The sequence below is a fragment of the Urtica dioica genome, chromosome 2 (assembly GCF_054948205.1).
Source record: "Urtica dioica subsp. dioica isolate 48M chromosome 2, U.dioica_male_clone48M_v1_H2, whole genome shotgun sequence".
NCBI lineage: Eukaryota > Viridiplantae > Streptophyta > Magnoliopsida > Rosales > Urticaceae > Urtica > Urtica dioica.
The window spans coordinates 52,396,862-52,412,420 of record NC_142757.1 but is presented as its reverse complement, the minus strand read 5'-3'; the positions used below and the strand labels follow the sequence as shown (position 1 = coordinate 52,412,420).

General features: G+C 33.5%; 2 protein-coding genes across 4 annotated transcripts; one reads left to right on the top strand and one right to left on the bottom strand.

Annotated features, from left to right (window-relative positions):
• Window positions 1–1,924: 1,924 nt before the first annotated feature.
• LOC149405541 (transcription factor CPC-like) lies at window positions 1,925–3,288 on the bottom strand. Of its 3 annotated transcripts, none has more exons than XM_089605913.1 (4): window positions 3,184–3,288; window positions 3,004–3,088; window positions 2,738–2,825; window positions 1,925–2,404 (listed from the first exon to the last, which is right to left on the bottom strand). In XM_089605913.1, exons 2-4 carry the CDS (start codon window positions 3,053–3,055, stop codon window positions 2,308–2,310), a joined length of 237 nt encoding a protein of 78 aa, XP_089462039.1. In that variant the 5' UTR covers window positions 3,056–3,088; window positions 3,184–3,288; the 3' UTR covers window positions 1,925–2,307. The 3 variants fall into 3 exon arrangements, with proteins under 3 accessions (XP_089462039.1, XP_089462053.1, XP_089462045.1); XM_089605927.1 differs by having other exon boundaries at window positions 2,738–2,822; XM_089605919.1 differs by having other exon boundaries at window positions 3,004–3,081; window positions 3,188–3,288.
• A 9,884-nt stretch (window positions 3,289–13,172) lies between these two features.
• LOC149405540 (subtilisin-like protease SBT2.5) lies at window positions 13,173–14,262 on the top strand. Its single transcript, XM_089606787.1, has 3 exons — window positions 13,173–13,318; window positions 13,427–13,574; window positions 14,018–14,262. The coding sequence occupies exons 1-3, from the start codon at window positions 13,242–13,244 to the stop codon at window positions 14,078–14,080; spliced, it is 288 nt and encodes a 95-aa protein (XP_089462913.1). The 5' UTR covers window positions 13,173–13,241; the 3' UTR covers window positions 14,081–14,262.
• Window positions 14,263–15,559: the final 1,297 nt, after the last annotated feature.

Here is a 15,559-nt window from a genome sequence, read left to right as displayed (position 1 = left end):
GTCGTAATGGGAACTACGACTGGGTCGTACTCACTACCTAGACCAGCGAGAATGTGAAGCACCTGGTCTTCCTCTTTGAGTTGATGGCCGGCAGAGGCAAGAAAGTCCATACAGGACTTCGTCTTCGTGAGGTAGTCTCTCATGCTCATTTGCCCTTTCTTCATGGTTTGCACCTGGATCTTGTACTAGAGAATTTTTGCACGAGATTGACCTGCAAAAGTTTGTTCAAGAGCTGACCAGATTTGAGCAGAAGAGTTTAGGCCAACTGTGGTGACAAAAACTGCTTCACTGATTGAGGCAAGTAACCAAGAAGCAAGGAGCTGGTCGTGCCTCTCCCAAGGGTCGAAATCTGGGTTTATGAGCCCATTTCGCATTTCTGGTGGTCGTGTGGTTGTTCCGGTCAAGAAGCCGGTGAGACCATGACCTCTGACCGCCGCTGAGACTTGTTGGCGCCAAAGGAGGTAGTTCGAGTCGGTGAGGCGAATGGTGAGGACCTGATTTCTTGGGTTTATGACTGGTTGTGGGTTTATGACTGGTTGTAGGTTTGGGTTGGGTTGAGCTATTTCTGGTTGGTTTTCTGGGTTGTGGATTTCTGGGTTTTGGAGTTCTGCCATTTTTTGAGCTAGAGAAGCTCTGATACCATATGAAAATTATAGAAAGAGATCTTTTTTATTTAAAACTAGCTCAAAGCTTTTCATATACAGTATGACCTTTTATAGGCAGAACAAATATATCAGGATACAAAATAATCAAATAATAAATAGGGAATATGCCCATCGTCTTCAGAGATTATTTCTCGATTGTTCTGAGGTGTAACGGTAATAGACAACCTGGTGTACGAGCGATTCTCTTTGTCAATGGGTGTACGAGCGATTCTCTGAAGACGATGGGTGTACGAGCGATTCCCTTGGTCGATACTTTGTCTACTCAATGTTGCTTCTTATCTGCTGATGGTGAAAGGAACGACAGATGAAGTCATCTAAACGACATGAACATTCAATGACATCATGGATGTTCAACGACACTGAATTTCATTTTCGTTTATATGACTTGCTCTAACAGCTGTCTATGTCAATAAATTATTTGCCCTTGCCAAAAAAAATAGCCACATTCAAAAATTTTATTCAGAATTTTAGACTCTGGCAATTTTGCTAAAAATTAAAAATACAAAAAACGTTAACTAATTTGCTAAAAACTTAACATTTGAATAAATTTATTAACAACTAGACGATTTGAAACATTGAGATTTCAAGGTAGCCCATGTTTGAAGAATTAAAAAAAAAATGGCCATTATGATAGAGACGCGGAAGCACCGCACATCAAGGAGGCAATCGGCAGGACGTTGTCGTAAAAGTAGGCACTTAATTAGTACAATTGGCTAGAATGAAAATTCAACGTTTCATTTTAGCTATTTTGTTATAGTGCCTTTTTATTAATCAATTAGTTTTTAATAGTCATTTTACGTAGTTATTTTATATACCTCAAATAGATTGGAGTGGAGATTTGGATGCTAGGAAGAGCACTACTTGATTAATTGTATTCTTCATGAGAATTATTGATTTCACTTGGATGTCAAAGAAGCAATTGATCGTCACATTGTCGACTAGCTAGTGAAACTGAGTTTGTCAACAATATCGTGGATTTGTCACGCAATTTGGCCGAGGAGCTTGTTCAAAGAGCCAAAATACACAAGAAGATCCTACGATTTGTTGACAACAAATCACCACTTGATTTTCCGAAAGATCCCATCTTTCATGAAGAAAAAAAAAAAGCAAGCACATCGACGCATATTATCAATTCATACGAGAATGCATCGAAAAAATGAAGTGAAGATGAGATACATGTTGTCTCAAGATCAAAGTGCATTCATCTATACCAAACCATTCAAGTTTGTCTCAATATCGTATTATAAATAGAGATGTAATTTTACACTTTTTTATTTTAAATCTTTCAATGTAAAACAAACGAAAAAGCAATACATAAGGTGGGGACTTTATCTCGAAAATAAGTTGTCCCGAGTCATCGAACTCCGCCACTAGACTCCATTCTTATTGCCAAATATACGGTCGGAAACAAATGATCTAAGTCCGAGACACTCTCGAGAGCGAATGTGCGCGCCTCTAGTAATTAATCACTTTCTTGGATTACTAAACAATGTCCTTTTCAAACCCAATTACTTTTCATAATTCGGAAAACAAAAACTACATTAGAAATTGTTCCAGTATATATAGCTTGATCGAAAAATACAAAATTAATCGATGGTTTTGGTAAGTTGATGAGTGGGTGGTTGATTGTAAATCACGTTTTTCATTTCCTGGAAAATGCTTCGTTGTGTCTCATCACCCAAAATCTCTCTATTTCTTCTGCTTTACGACCTGGAAGCCGACCCGCTATCAGATCCCACCTGTTGAAACCAAACCTATATTATGAATATATATTTCAAGATATATATATATATATATATATATGTATGTATATATATATATATGTATGTATACATGTTACAGGTCATATTTTGATCAACAATACTAATCAGACACAAAGTCTTCAACAAATAACAAATGAATTAAGAAAATTGTAGGGCATATTTTTTGTTTGAATATGTTCTTATCTTTTATGCTTGTGTATTCTATCTGTAGATATAGCCCAAAAGCAAATGTAATTTTTTTTTACTTAATGCTTGGTTTAGTATTGAAGTATTATTAAATCAGTTAGGTATAGTCAGTCATTAGTGAACCTGTCTCCAATAAGTTTGTACATCCTGTTGATCAGATCCTCCTCTTGTTCACTCATCTTTACAATTTTCCACTCAACACTGCTCACTTCTACACCAAGAAAATTTCAAACAAAATAATGCAAACAAAATTTAAGTAACACGTGTTTTAAAATATGAGAACCACAGAGCTAATTAATAAAGCAAAAATAAAAAAAATTAACAATCATATCCACTTGTATATCCCTTGTTAATTTGATTAATTAAAAAAAATTAATAGATATTATTACCTTCTGATTTAGAAATAGAGGATGAAATAGAGGAAGAAATAGAGGAATCCATCTTCTGTTTTTCCTCACGGTGCTTGCCTAATATCTATCCATAGAATTTGTTAGAAAACACTACGAGAATATCATATTCCAATTAAAATGATCGAAGCTGGGAAAGAAATAAATATGATTAATTAATACCGACAATAATTTCTAACTTCCAAGAAGGTTGCAAAGTGAAAATGAATGAAGAAGAGAATCGCTTTAGCGTCCTACATATAGTATTAAAAATGATATGAAAAGATATCATTTGAAATTTTTTGACCTATATGTATCAATTATCATTTATAAATAAATAGGGTTGTAAAGCTAGTTGTATATGAGACATTTTCTTTTTGTATTATAGAGTATAGACGACCGGTACGTATTACTTACCAGGCTTTAGCTAGCTAGCTTTCATTTAAAGCAACTGATTGACTTGTGGTTGCAATTTTTACTCTAAACTTTTGAAGAGATGGTAAAATTATAGGTATAATTGAAAGGTAAATATATATATACATATATTAGAAATCTTTGAGGAAATACAAAAAGAAAATGCTTTTTTTTTTTTGCACCCGGGCGTAAACAGTGTATAACTTATATACTGTTGTCAATATTTGCTAATAAAAATAAAAAAAAATAAAAAAAAACTGACTTTAAAAAAGATGGAGGCACTGCATGAAAACGAGAAAGAAGAGAAAAATACAGTCACTATTCCATGATTTTGGCAGATCTATCCAATAAAATAAGTAAAAAAAACGACATGGGCATTGGGCTATTTTTGGCAGAGAGGTTTGTCTGTCCCACTAAATGGAAAAACGACGAACCAGGCATTGGGGTTTAGATTTTGGCAATGGGCCTTGCAGCATTGGAAGGAAAAAAAACGACGGATTTCATCCAAAACGACAAAACAAACTGAAAAACTTGAAAATCAACAAAACGACAGAGAAATGAAAAAATGCCTTATGATAATCCCGGCAACGATTTTCTTTGCAAAAATCGGCGACATGTAGAACCTTGCCAGTTTGGAAGCCCATTTAATTGTTTATTTTTTATATCAGCCTCTTTAATAGTCATTTTATAATTTTTTATGATTACATAATGTACATACAAACACATCATAGGCTGTTTACGTTTATAAATTAGAGAGTACATTTATATTTACCTCAATGTGAAGTGAGTCGCAACTTCTTGTGGAGCGTCATATTCGTTTGACTTGTCGATGAACAAGGTCCTAAGTGATGGACTGATGTTTTGATAGTTGGGTGATATGACTCAGTCTCGTTGAACTTGAAACTAACATATTTAAAATTCTTGTATATGATTGTTGAAATGTATTATATATCATCTCGTGCCTTGTTATTTGATAGTGTGAATAAATAGACTGAGTCATAAGTAAACTGAGTCTGATGCTCAATGAATGAGCTCATATATACTAAAACATTGCGATATGTAGCTTATACATCTCATTATTAGTGTTTTTCTTTTTTCAAAAACAACGAAAGAGTTGAAGAAAATATTAACTATAAGGGTAGAACGGTGATTTGGACATATATTGCCTAGTTAATGATGTTCACAAAGGGTAACATACAAATTATTTTATTGACCAAAGATAAATAGAGCCCAAAATAGTTATAAAAAAAAGTAGAAGAAATCGTATAGAAAAAACAATATTTCTATCATCAATTAAAATTATAGCTCATTTATTCTGCATATAGCCCAAGTCATGCATGCGTCTCTATTTTCTTAATTATAACGTAGTTAGACTAGAATTTATAGTAAGGAGTCGAAATGAGCAATACGCCATACAAAAATTGAAAAAAAAAATGTGTTTATTAGTTGAAAAAACACTATTTCCAGACAAAAACTTTAAACACCCTGCTTAAGAGATAAAATTCTTAAATATAATATCAAACACAATTTCTAATCATGTAAAATAATTACAGATAATACTTCATAAAATTATGATAAAATAAAACATATTTCTATGTCATACTTTTGATACTCGAAGTTATGCTGTTTCGAGCATGTTATCCAGTTATAAAATAATTTATGGGCAAACTAGCAACGTAGCCATTTTGAAACGTGGTTTTTAAGATCTAGTCCACATTTGGTAAATTTTATAATCTAGCCATTTACTGAAATTTACGACTATGAAATATCGAATATACCATTGTTTACTTTAAATTCGTAAAAATAAAATAATAACCAACGTTTGAGTCATACTAATAAGAAAGTCAACAACATTATTTATAAATTATGCATTTTTCAAATTTCATGGCTGTAACAATTATAATTTTTTTATGCCTATTATAAAAAAATTTCATACGTTCAAAATAAAAAGTAAAAACATAAGTACTCCCTAATTAGGGAAATATATTCGTGTGCGTTGAAGAGAAAGTCAATGAAAATCAAATCCATCAATTCAGAGTAACTAATTGACCTACAAAACAGGAAATAAAAATATGATGGAATAAATTCATATAGCATGTAATAAATAAACCAAAATAAATAGGCGATTTTGGCGGTGGTCAAAAACCGTTGGTAACATGTGATATTCAGCCGACTTTTAAACAAATGATAAACATGTAATTTGCTAAATGATTAATAAAAGTCACATCATCAATTGTGATTATGTTTAAAACTTAGCGGAAACGTTGGTTATATTGCAATTTTCACATTTCAAGTGGCTTAGTCCGTGTAATTTTTCATAATTTATTATGTTTTCTAGATTTTATTTTTAGTACTTATTCTTGGATTCAGTTGTTCAAAAAAAAATTCAAGATAACTAAACTTAATTTCAAATTAATCAAATTACCATAAAAAGTAAGAAAATACATAGAGTGACTAACACTTCTGGCCTGTTGGCAATATTTAAAATAGCACAAACAAAATATTATTATAATTAAGGATATAAATAGTGAAGACTACAAGACCCTGTTTATCATTCAAAGAAAAAAAAAAAAAAAATTGGTTGTATCTCTCTTCACTTGGATCCGTCTTGTTGGCCTCATTAATTATTATTTTAACAAAAGTGCACAATCGATGGGTGATTCATTTGATTATACGAGGATGGATTATCTTATGAGCTTCTTGAGTGACCATTGGAGAAATGGCGAGGGCAATATGATTGTTGTCAATGTTGTTATTGGCATGGATTTATCAAATTTGAACTAACGGGCTAAAGCAATATGACCTGATTTGGTGCAGATATGGCACAACGATCTATTTCCTCTTTCGCCACGTCCACGAGCTCCATGGATGATGAGGCAGCGAGGGACAAAAGTGCTTCAAGTTTCCGATGTCAAATGACAAAAAATACTTTTTAAGCGGGTCACCATCATCTTATAGCTTATCTTGCACATGACTATGAAGAGGCTTATGGTATTTCTAAAATCCGATAATTTGAACGTGTTCCTTGCCTAGGGATAATGACAATATAAGTATGGTCGAGAGCATGAATAGGGTTAATTAACAAGATCATGTCCCAATGGCGTTACACATAAGTTGGAATCCATCCAACCTCAAGGCTTTGGTGGGACTCGTGACATAATCGGGCTTTGACTTTCTCCTCAAGTGAAAGAAGTGTCGAAGCTTTTGAAATCGATCGGTGGCAAATATGTCATAGTCGTTGAGACGACCCTCGTTATTGCCCCAACGGCGGGTTCAATGGGAGGCATGAACAAACTTATCACCTCCGACTTCAAAGAAAACGATATAATCTATTTTAGTTATAGACAAAATTACTAACACTAACAACATAATTTTATTTCCATTCTTTTCTATGATTGTCATTCCATTACCAACTATACCAATCAACCGTACACGCCCTAAAAGTTCTCTTTTTTTTTTTTTTTGGGCTGCTAGGAACACGCCCTAAAAGATTAGGTATATATATCTAATTTTCTTTTTTCAAATGTCCCTCTAATTTACTCATTTCTAGCGTGTAAGTGATCGACACATGTCGTGAGATTTTTGTAATATTACATACTCGGCCAATTATGGAGCGGTTTCAAATTTTTTACGGTTGATTTGATTGACGAGCTCTCCGCATTTTTCTTGTCTACCACACTATTATTACCAGCTATTCCTCTTCAGAATAGTATATATAAAAACTAAAAAAAATTCATTTTCACCGTCACCTCATTCATCGTATACTCTACTAGTATGTATTCTTAATTATAAATATGCTGCCAACTCATTTTAATTATTTATTACACTGATTTTTTTAAGCATCTAAAGCAGTACATATATATATATATATATATATATATATATATACAGTGTATTGCGTAGAAGAATAGCAGTACATCTAAAGTCTACATCTTTTTTAAAAAAATCTCATCTCTCACGTGGAGTAAGTCAGCATATGCATAAATGTATATTTCGAATCTGACACAATTATTCAAACCGATACCGACCCCATTGTTAATCATTCATGCCAATTTCGTGTAAAGATATGCCAGACTGCATTCACATAAAAAGATAATATATACTACTTTCTGGCTAGAAAAAAATCAATGAGAAGAATGCATGATATTGTTTAAAGTTAAACTATTTAATTTTTCATCTACATTCTTCTAAAACATTAACATGTGCGAAAAAAAAAAAACAAATTTGAAAATTATTTCAGTTTGTTTTTTCAAATATTTTATTTAATAATCTTCTATGCATACTAAAATTTACAAATTTTTATATGTGGAGAAAACACCTTTTAAAAGTCAGATAGTCCCTTTTATTAAAGGTTTTTCTAATTTTGGATGATTTTTTTTTTTTTAAACGAAAACTGTATTATTGATGATTTTAACGAACATTGAATACAGAATTCAAGCGGAGATAAACTCCTACAAATAGTTGAAACTGTTTAGAGAAAGAGCACGAAGTAATCATAAAAGATAACTAAAACTCCTGAGAGACAAACAGTAACAAAGATGTCCGAAAACATCTGACGGGATTTCTCCCTCTCCCTCCGAAAAGAGAACTAGCTTTTTGGCTGGCCCTCGAAAGAACCATTTCTTTTGGGGGTTTTTAAGCCCGGTGATTCAAAAACCATGACTTCGATAAGGTCGTTGCCGTCCTTGAGGTCTCCATGTTTTCCTTTCGCACCTTTGTATTTCCGCTGAGATCAAGCTAGCTTGCCTTGGCCGGGCTGATTGCAAATCATAACTTCCCCGGACAGCAGTCTGCGTTTTTTTGTGGACGAGTCGACGAGCAGTGGCACGGGCCCAAAAATGGGAGTGGGGCGATGCTGGTCAGTTTCAGAAATTTGGGCTTTTTTCCCTTGGGCTTTTTGTTCAGCAGCAGTAGATGAGTCCTGAGCTGACCCATTTGACCCAAAGTCTAACAAGCCCTCAGGGTTTGATATGGGCTTGTCAAAATTAGGCCCAAAGTCTGACTCTGAATAACGATCTAAAGGAATTGTCGAGCGATTTCCTCGTGCGACCTCAACGCCTGGAATTGGGGCCGAGATTTGAGGCGATTTCAATCCCGCTTCAATCGGCGAGATATCTCCTGGGGATAGGGGGATTGACGCGCGATCTTCGGGGATTTTGAGCGAAGATGTGGGGATGTTGCGATTGAGGCGGATCGCGGAAGAATCTGCGGGAACGGGACGCGGAATTCTCGGCGGTGAGGCTTTCGCAGAGGTCGACGCGTCGCGATTGCTTGGAGGCTCAGGCGTGGGTGTTGCAGGTCCGTCGAAGCATGAAACACGCGCGGTCTCTGATCGGAGCCAGGGTCCGAGAGCATGGCGTGGAGTTCCTGTCAAGTCGAGGACGGTGATTGCCGGAGCGGAGCAGGAGGCAAGGTCGTGGCCGATTATTCCACATCCGTAACAGAGGAAAGGTAACTTTTCGTACTTGAAAGAAATCCAAAAAGCTTTTCCTGCTATCGGAATGTAACGCCCAGGGCAAATTGGCTTAGAAAGATCCAGCTTTAATTTGAACTTGAAGAATTCATTTAGGATAGAACAGAATGAGTTATCCCATTTGAGTTCAACAATTTCGCCTCCAGTGCAAGCAAGTCTGGTGATGTTTTTTTCAGTACGGGCTTGGAGCGGAACGCCATAAATGCGGGTCCAAAGTGTGACTGAGGAAAAAGTCTTCCCAGCGCTCCGAGTCCGGCCAGGGCTCGAGGAGGAGAACACCGCCGGTGAAGCACCACGGGCCTTTTTCAAGAAGTCGAGCGCGCTGCTTGGTGTCGGAGAATTCGAACCCAGTGAAGAAAGCGCCGTCAGATTTGTCGAGGAGTTTCGAGCGCCAAGTTGGTTCTCCCCACCATAGACGGGAAATGATGGTTATGAGAAGTTTGAGGGTTCCTATGCGCGGAGCAATAACTTTACCCACCGCTGCAGAGGATCGGGGATGTGCCGCCGAGCGAGATCCACAGCCGCGAAGAGTGTCATCCCATTCTTCTTCGTCCATCCTGAGCGAAGCAGTTTGATTGACGAGGTGGTTTACATTAGGGGGAGGGATTGGGCTAGCGTTTGGGTTCATTTGAGAGTGATTTCCAGAGTGAAGAAAGCTCACAGGCAGGGGAGGGCTCATCAGGAAACTGAGAGCATTTTTTTTCATGAAAAGATCAATTTTGGATGAAAAATTGACAACCAAAGGTTTAAGTTTTTAAATAAATTGGTCATCAACTTATTGATGAGACAATTATAGACCTTATTATTACTGTGTAAGATATTCAGCATCAATACAACATTATTATCAGGGGCGGAACAGATACTATGATCAGGGGAGCAAGTAAAAAATTAATTATAAAATCATCGAGTAAAAAAACAGCTTTAAAAGAAATAAAAAATTCTTTTTTAATAAATATTTAGTTGATTCTTAATTATAGAGGCAATGAAAGCATCAATTCTGAATTTTAATATGGTTTAGAAGACATGCAGCTACGTAATCAATTTTGAATTTTGCATTGTATTAACAAAAAAATCCATAAGGTTTAAAGTTCAAAAATAGTTACGGGTGGCTGTGGGTCCGCCCGTAATTACTATTCCTTTTCATCTTCACATTTGATGTTTCTCAAATCTTTGTTTAATTCATTCGTAAAATCGTATGTGACTTATTCTATCAAATTGTTCGTCGTAATTATAATTTTTTTATTAAAAAATTTAGGTAATTAAACAATTTAAACGTTTGAAATTGTTATATAGCCAACGTTTGATAAATATTTGATAAATAGCCACAAACATAACGTGACATTCATCGTTTACATTTTATTGAAATAAAATGGTGAGTATTTACGTCAATTTAAACATGTAAATACGTGGATGTGACTATTTATTAAATATTTACTAAACGTTGACTGAATAGCAATCTCAAAGTGTAAATATGACTATATACATAATGGATCTTTTTGTTTTATATCATTGACATTCACTGATTTTTTTAGATTTTTTTACACATTAAATAAAACATGAATGTTAAACGTATGCTATATAGGTTATAATAAAAATTATATATATATAACTATGCGATTTTGACTTTTTTGTCGTATTCGGAATCTTTATTTTACGTTTCTTGGGTTTGTTTGTGTTCTTCATTATTGTTACTCATGAGATTCGCAGGGTCTGAGAACGTACTCGGACGGTCCGAGAACAGAAGATATCCAGCACCGAGTTCGAGTCAAATAGGTCCGAGAACTCTTGAAGGTTAAGGAACGCGACTCGTTCATAAGTTTAAGAACGAACCCTATCAAGCATAATTTCGAAGAGAATAGAAGATGATAGGTCAAAGACGAGTCAAAACAAAGAAAACACGTGTACATAATAAAAATTAAATCAAAACGCTCACCTCGACGGTTATGCCGAGCACATGATGAACAACCACCCATTACACATGTCCTAGGAACGGTTATTTGATACTTGTCAAAGACGTGGGGGCTGATCACCCCACGTACTCGACTCAAAACATCTATAAATAGGAGAGGAACTCGCTGGAGAAAGACACTTCACTTTTTTTACGCGCAGAGCATAAGCCCAAAGATCCACCTATCACTCAGCACTCTCGTTTATTTCTCTATCTTTTACTATATTAGTCTGTACTTAGAGAAAGTCTTGCCTAGTTACTTGGAGTTATTGGGGCTGCGTTCTCGGTACCAAGTCGGACTTCGTGAGATAATTGTTGTACTAATTTTGCTTGTCAACAATTATTTTTCTGGACTTTTTGATATTGTGAATAAAAGTATTATTGCTGCATATAATTACATCCAATTAATATAAGCTCAATTGATTTAGGACTCTTAAACCCATTGCATTTAGTCCCATTTATATAAGCAAACTCTAGAGAAAATAGTAGAAGATAGCGATAAGATAGGATTTGTTAAGGATAATCTAGAGACTTGTTTTTAGCTATTAGATTAGATTGATGGAAAACTTAGACATCGATTTCTATATACGCCACATATTAAAAACACTCAACAATATAAATAATCCTTCCTTTTATAAATTTCATATTCTCTCCGAAAACACTTATTTCATCACCTTTTTCCCCCCTAAAAATATAAATAATTTTTATGCACTGTTAATATTAGGTTCATTCAACTTAGACTATTTGTTAAACACTGTTAAGAATAGTCAATTGTATATAAATGTTGACTTCAAAAAGTCATTATCATTAGCCTGAGTCCTGACTAACATGCATGTTTATGGTCACAATTTAAATTAGTTATTAACTAAGTTTTGGTACTCGGGTCGGGTTTGACCTTAGATTAAGAAACATATACACTTATTTTTCTTCTGCCTGTGCTCGCTTTTTATTTATTTTTTATTTTTATTTTTTGCTCGCTTTTTATTGATATATACGTTTTATTAACATGACTCTTTTTTTTCTTCACTAGCCTAAAAATTTGCAAGGTAAATATATTGTAGTTGATTGGTATTATGGATGGAGCAGATATGTAAATTAGGGGGTTAATATGCAAACAAAAATCTGGGAGGGTTACTTTGTAAAAATTTTAAAGCAAATAAAAAAGAAGAAAAATTAAAAATTGACAAAAAAGTATTAAAAACAATTGAGGAGGGGTTAATGTCTTTAAGAACTTCCACACTTTGAGCATCACTAGAAAAAGAAAACCTTTTAACAGCGTTCCATATTGAGTGCTGTTAAAAACATTTAACGGTGTGCTTTCTTGAACAAGCGCCAGATTCTATTACATCGACCCTTTTACTAAAGATTAAGAAATGATGACGCGCTCTTATCCTGTGAGCGACGTTAAAAAAAATCCCCGTTAAAAGTCATCTGTGTAATAGTTCTACTAAGTACTAATTAATATTCTTAAAAAAAATATTATACACGGAATATATTAGTTGATCATCTATCCACTTTGTGCTGTGTATACACACATCTCTCTGTCTGTTGAATGGTAGTTTTCAGGTAAATTTATTTTCTTTTAATAATTTATTTTCTTCATATTCACTTAATATAACTCTTCATTTATGAAAATAAAGATTCTATTAATTTGTGTCTGTATTCTAAATGGGAATTGCATGCTTTCTAAAGAAATATAATACAAATATTTACTGCATACGTTTTTTTTATAGTAATATCACGGATGACTCTATGTGATATTTTTCTCAACAAGAAAAATAAATAAAAGTTTTATGTATATATATAATTTTTGTAATAAAATAGTAAAGATATGTACAAGAATGTTATATTATTGAAATACACGTTAAAACTAATTATAGGAAGCTTACAACCTTACTATTTTCATAAGCTGTCAACTCTATATGAAGGTTGCGAGAAATTACGGATGGACTGAAACCAAAACACATCCATTTCTCATGATTAATCTTGCACTAGGAACTAGATAAAAAAAACTGAAATATTTACTATCAATTGATCACCAATTCCAGCTTGGGGACACAATTAATTTAATGAAAAGCTTGACTTTTCTACGGTGTGGCATATGAATGTATTGTCCTTTTTTATTTATTTCCTACAACTGGGCTTTTGATTATAGAATTAAAATAAAAGAAAATTAAATTCAGAACTAAAATGTCCAACTTTATGTCGCGCCTCTCAATTATTATTATTATTCATGTGTCTCAAAAGAAGAAAAAAATGACAAAAGGTGGGCCCTCTTAGACAAAGACTTTTTCAAGCCCTAGTTATGACCAAGTCGCTCAGAAATTAGATATCCATCTATAAAATATAAATACACATATCACCTCTCGTTGGGGCTTCATTGAGAGATAATTTGTTTGTGTGACGATGGGAAGCACAAAGAGCGAGACTTACTTCGTTTTCATGAATTATGATCAGGAATACGAGCGTCTTAAAGCTGATAAGTAAGTAATAGCTAGTTGATAATATATATCTGTATCTGAATAAACATATATACGTATATGTATATATATATATAATGTGCATGGCTCTATGTATATTTTATGACATAGGTCAAGGAAAGAGACGAATGAGCTTGATTCTTACCTCAGCCGAAAACATGAAGAGCTTTTGAAGAGCACGCTTGAGCCAGGAAGCTATAAAAAGACATTGTCTCTAGTCATTGTTGATGGGTTCTCTGTTGAGATTACTGAGGAACAGGTATATATAATATATATATATATATATATGTATATATATATAGTATACGTTATTATGGTCATGTAATATCGTATCAGAAATTTTATTTAATGTGTGCAATAATTTAAATTAATTTTTTATGTTCACAGTTGAATAAATTCTAAAATTACGCTTTTTTTTTAAACCAAATTATCCTAAAACAATAGGTTTAGATGAATATAAATATTGACGTGACCGCATATAATTGCACAACACTTCATGCAACACTCCATTTTTATAAGAGTAATTTGGTTAAAAAAAATATAAACGCGATTTTATAGAATATTTTGAATTATACAGGAATAAACCAAATTTAGGGTATTTTCACATGTGAAAATTTTTCTTTTGTAATTTGATCTCTAATGTATTGGAGCAAAATGTCTGACATGTCATTGGATCATTTTTGTTTGTTGTTGAATGACCAGGCCAAAGTGCTGAGATCTGCAAAGGGAGTGAGGTTGGTGGACAAAAATCAAGAGCTTGCGTAGGGAATCATAGATTATGTGCTGATTATTGAAATAAGGTGGTATACAATACTGCCTAGATTATGATTTATTTTATGATGAGTTCTCTTTAACGGTTAAATTTGACCCTACGCAAATTAAGGCATCTCTCTAGTTTTGTTTATGAAGAGTATTTGAGTTGACTTACGAGTTATCGTTTCTCTCTAGCACTTTGAATCAAAACAAGACTCGTCTATGGTATTTATTTTGGGAAATTATATATCCAAATTTTATAAGTGACTTGAATGTTCATTAACTTTTACGTGATTAGCATAACTGAACAGATTAAACTTTTATTCTTTGTTTTAATATAAAAAGTAAATTTTATGTAGCAAATAAAAATAATATATTCTTATATTATTTTAAGCAAGGAATTCCATTGTTTGGACTGAGTCAACGTCCCATGCACATTCCCCAATTAACGTCTAAAATTTAAAACTAGTGATGGTTAAATTTCTCAAATATACACATTTATCATTTTGTCGATAACTAAATTTCTAAGATTTTTTAATAAACAAAGTTTGGAAATTTAGGTTTGCAAAAGATAAGTGTGCAAATTTCAATCAGTTGTATTTGGCGTATATAATTAAATATTAACACACTCAGAAAATCTAGTTAACCTACGCAAAATAAGGACAAAAAAATTATTGAGCATGTACAGTAGACAAAACAAGAATTCTCTCTCTCTCTCTCTCTCTCTCTCTAGTGCAATGCAAAGCAAAAATCTTTTTATTTTTATTTTTTATATACGCTTTGATTGTTAAGAAAAATGTATGTCCTCTGTATTTGACTCCACACATGCCAGAAATAAACGAATAATTAATAGTACAATGATGGTCAGATTTCAAGCTAGCGTAATTTGCGAATTCTAGCTAGGACAATGATATTTTTTTAAATTCACGGATATAAATTATAATAACGTATTATTACAATACAAACCCACCTGAGCTGCTCTAGTTAAGTGAATAGGTCCTAAAATTAACTCTTTTTTATGTCTGCAGTGACCTGTACTCAAAATGCTTCCATTTTTCAACGAAATGTGACATTTTGTGGGTCAAGATTTTCTATTGTTTTTAGGAGGGTATTATTAGCTAATGATACAAAAACAGGTATATACAAATATGAAAGTTGGGCAATATTATGCTACCACACAAACATACCCCATAATTATATATATATATATATATATATATATATATATATATATATATGGGCAATGCAAGTTTTAGTATAAATACGTTTTATTCGTAAAAGAAGAAATGATATTACTACTTGTCTCAAACAAACTTGGGTATCCGATTTTCTATCTTTGCTTAGAGCATTGCAAATTTGCAATAATATATTATTCTCTGTGTCTGACTAACAATTTTTACCCCAGTTTTACTTTGCCAGTAATTACACATTCAATGAATTTGTAGGGTTAGATATATATACGCGGTAATTGTAACTGACATGGGTTTTCAG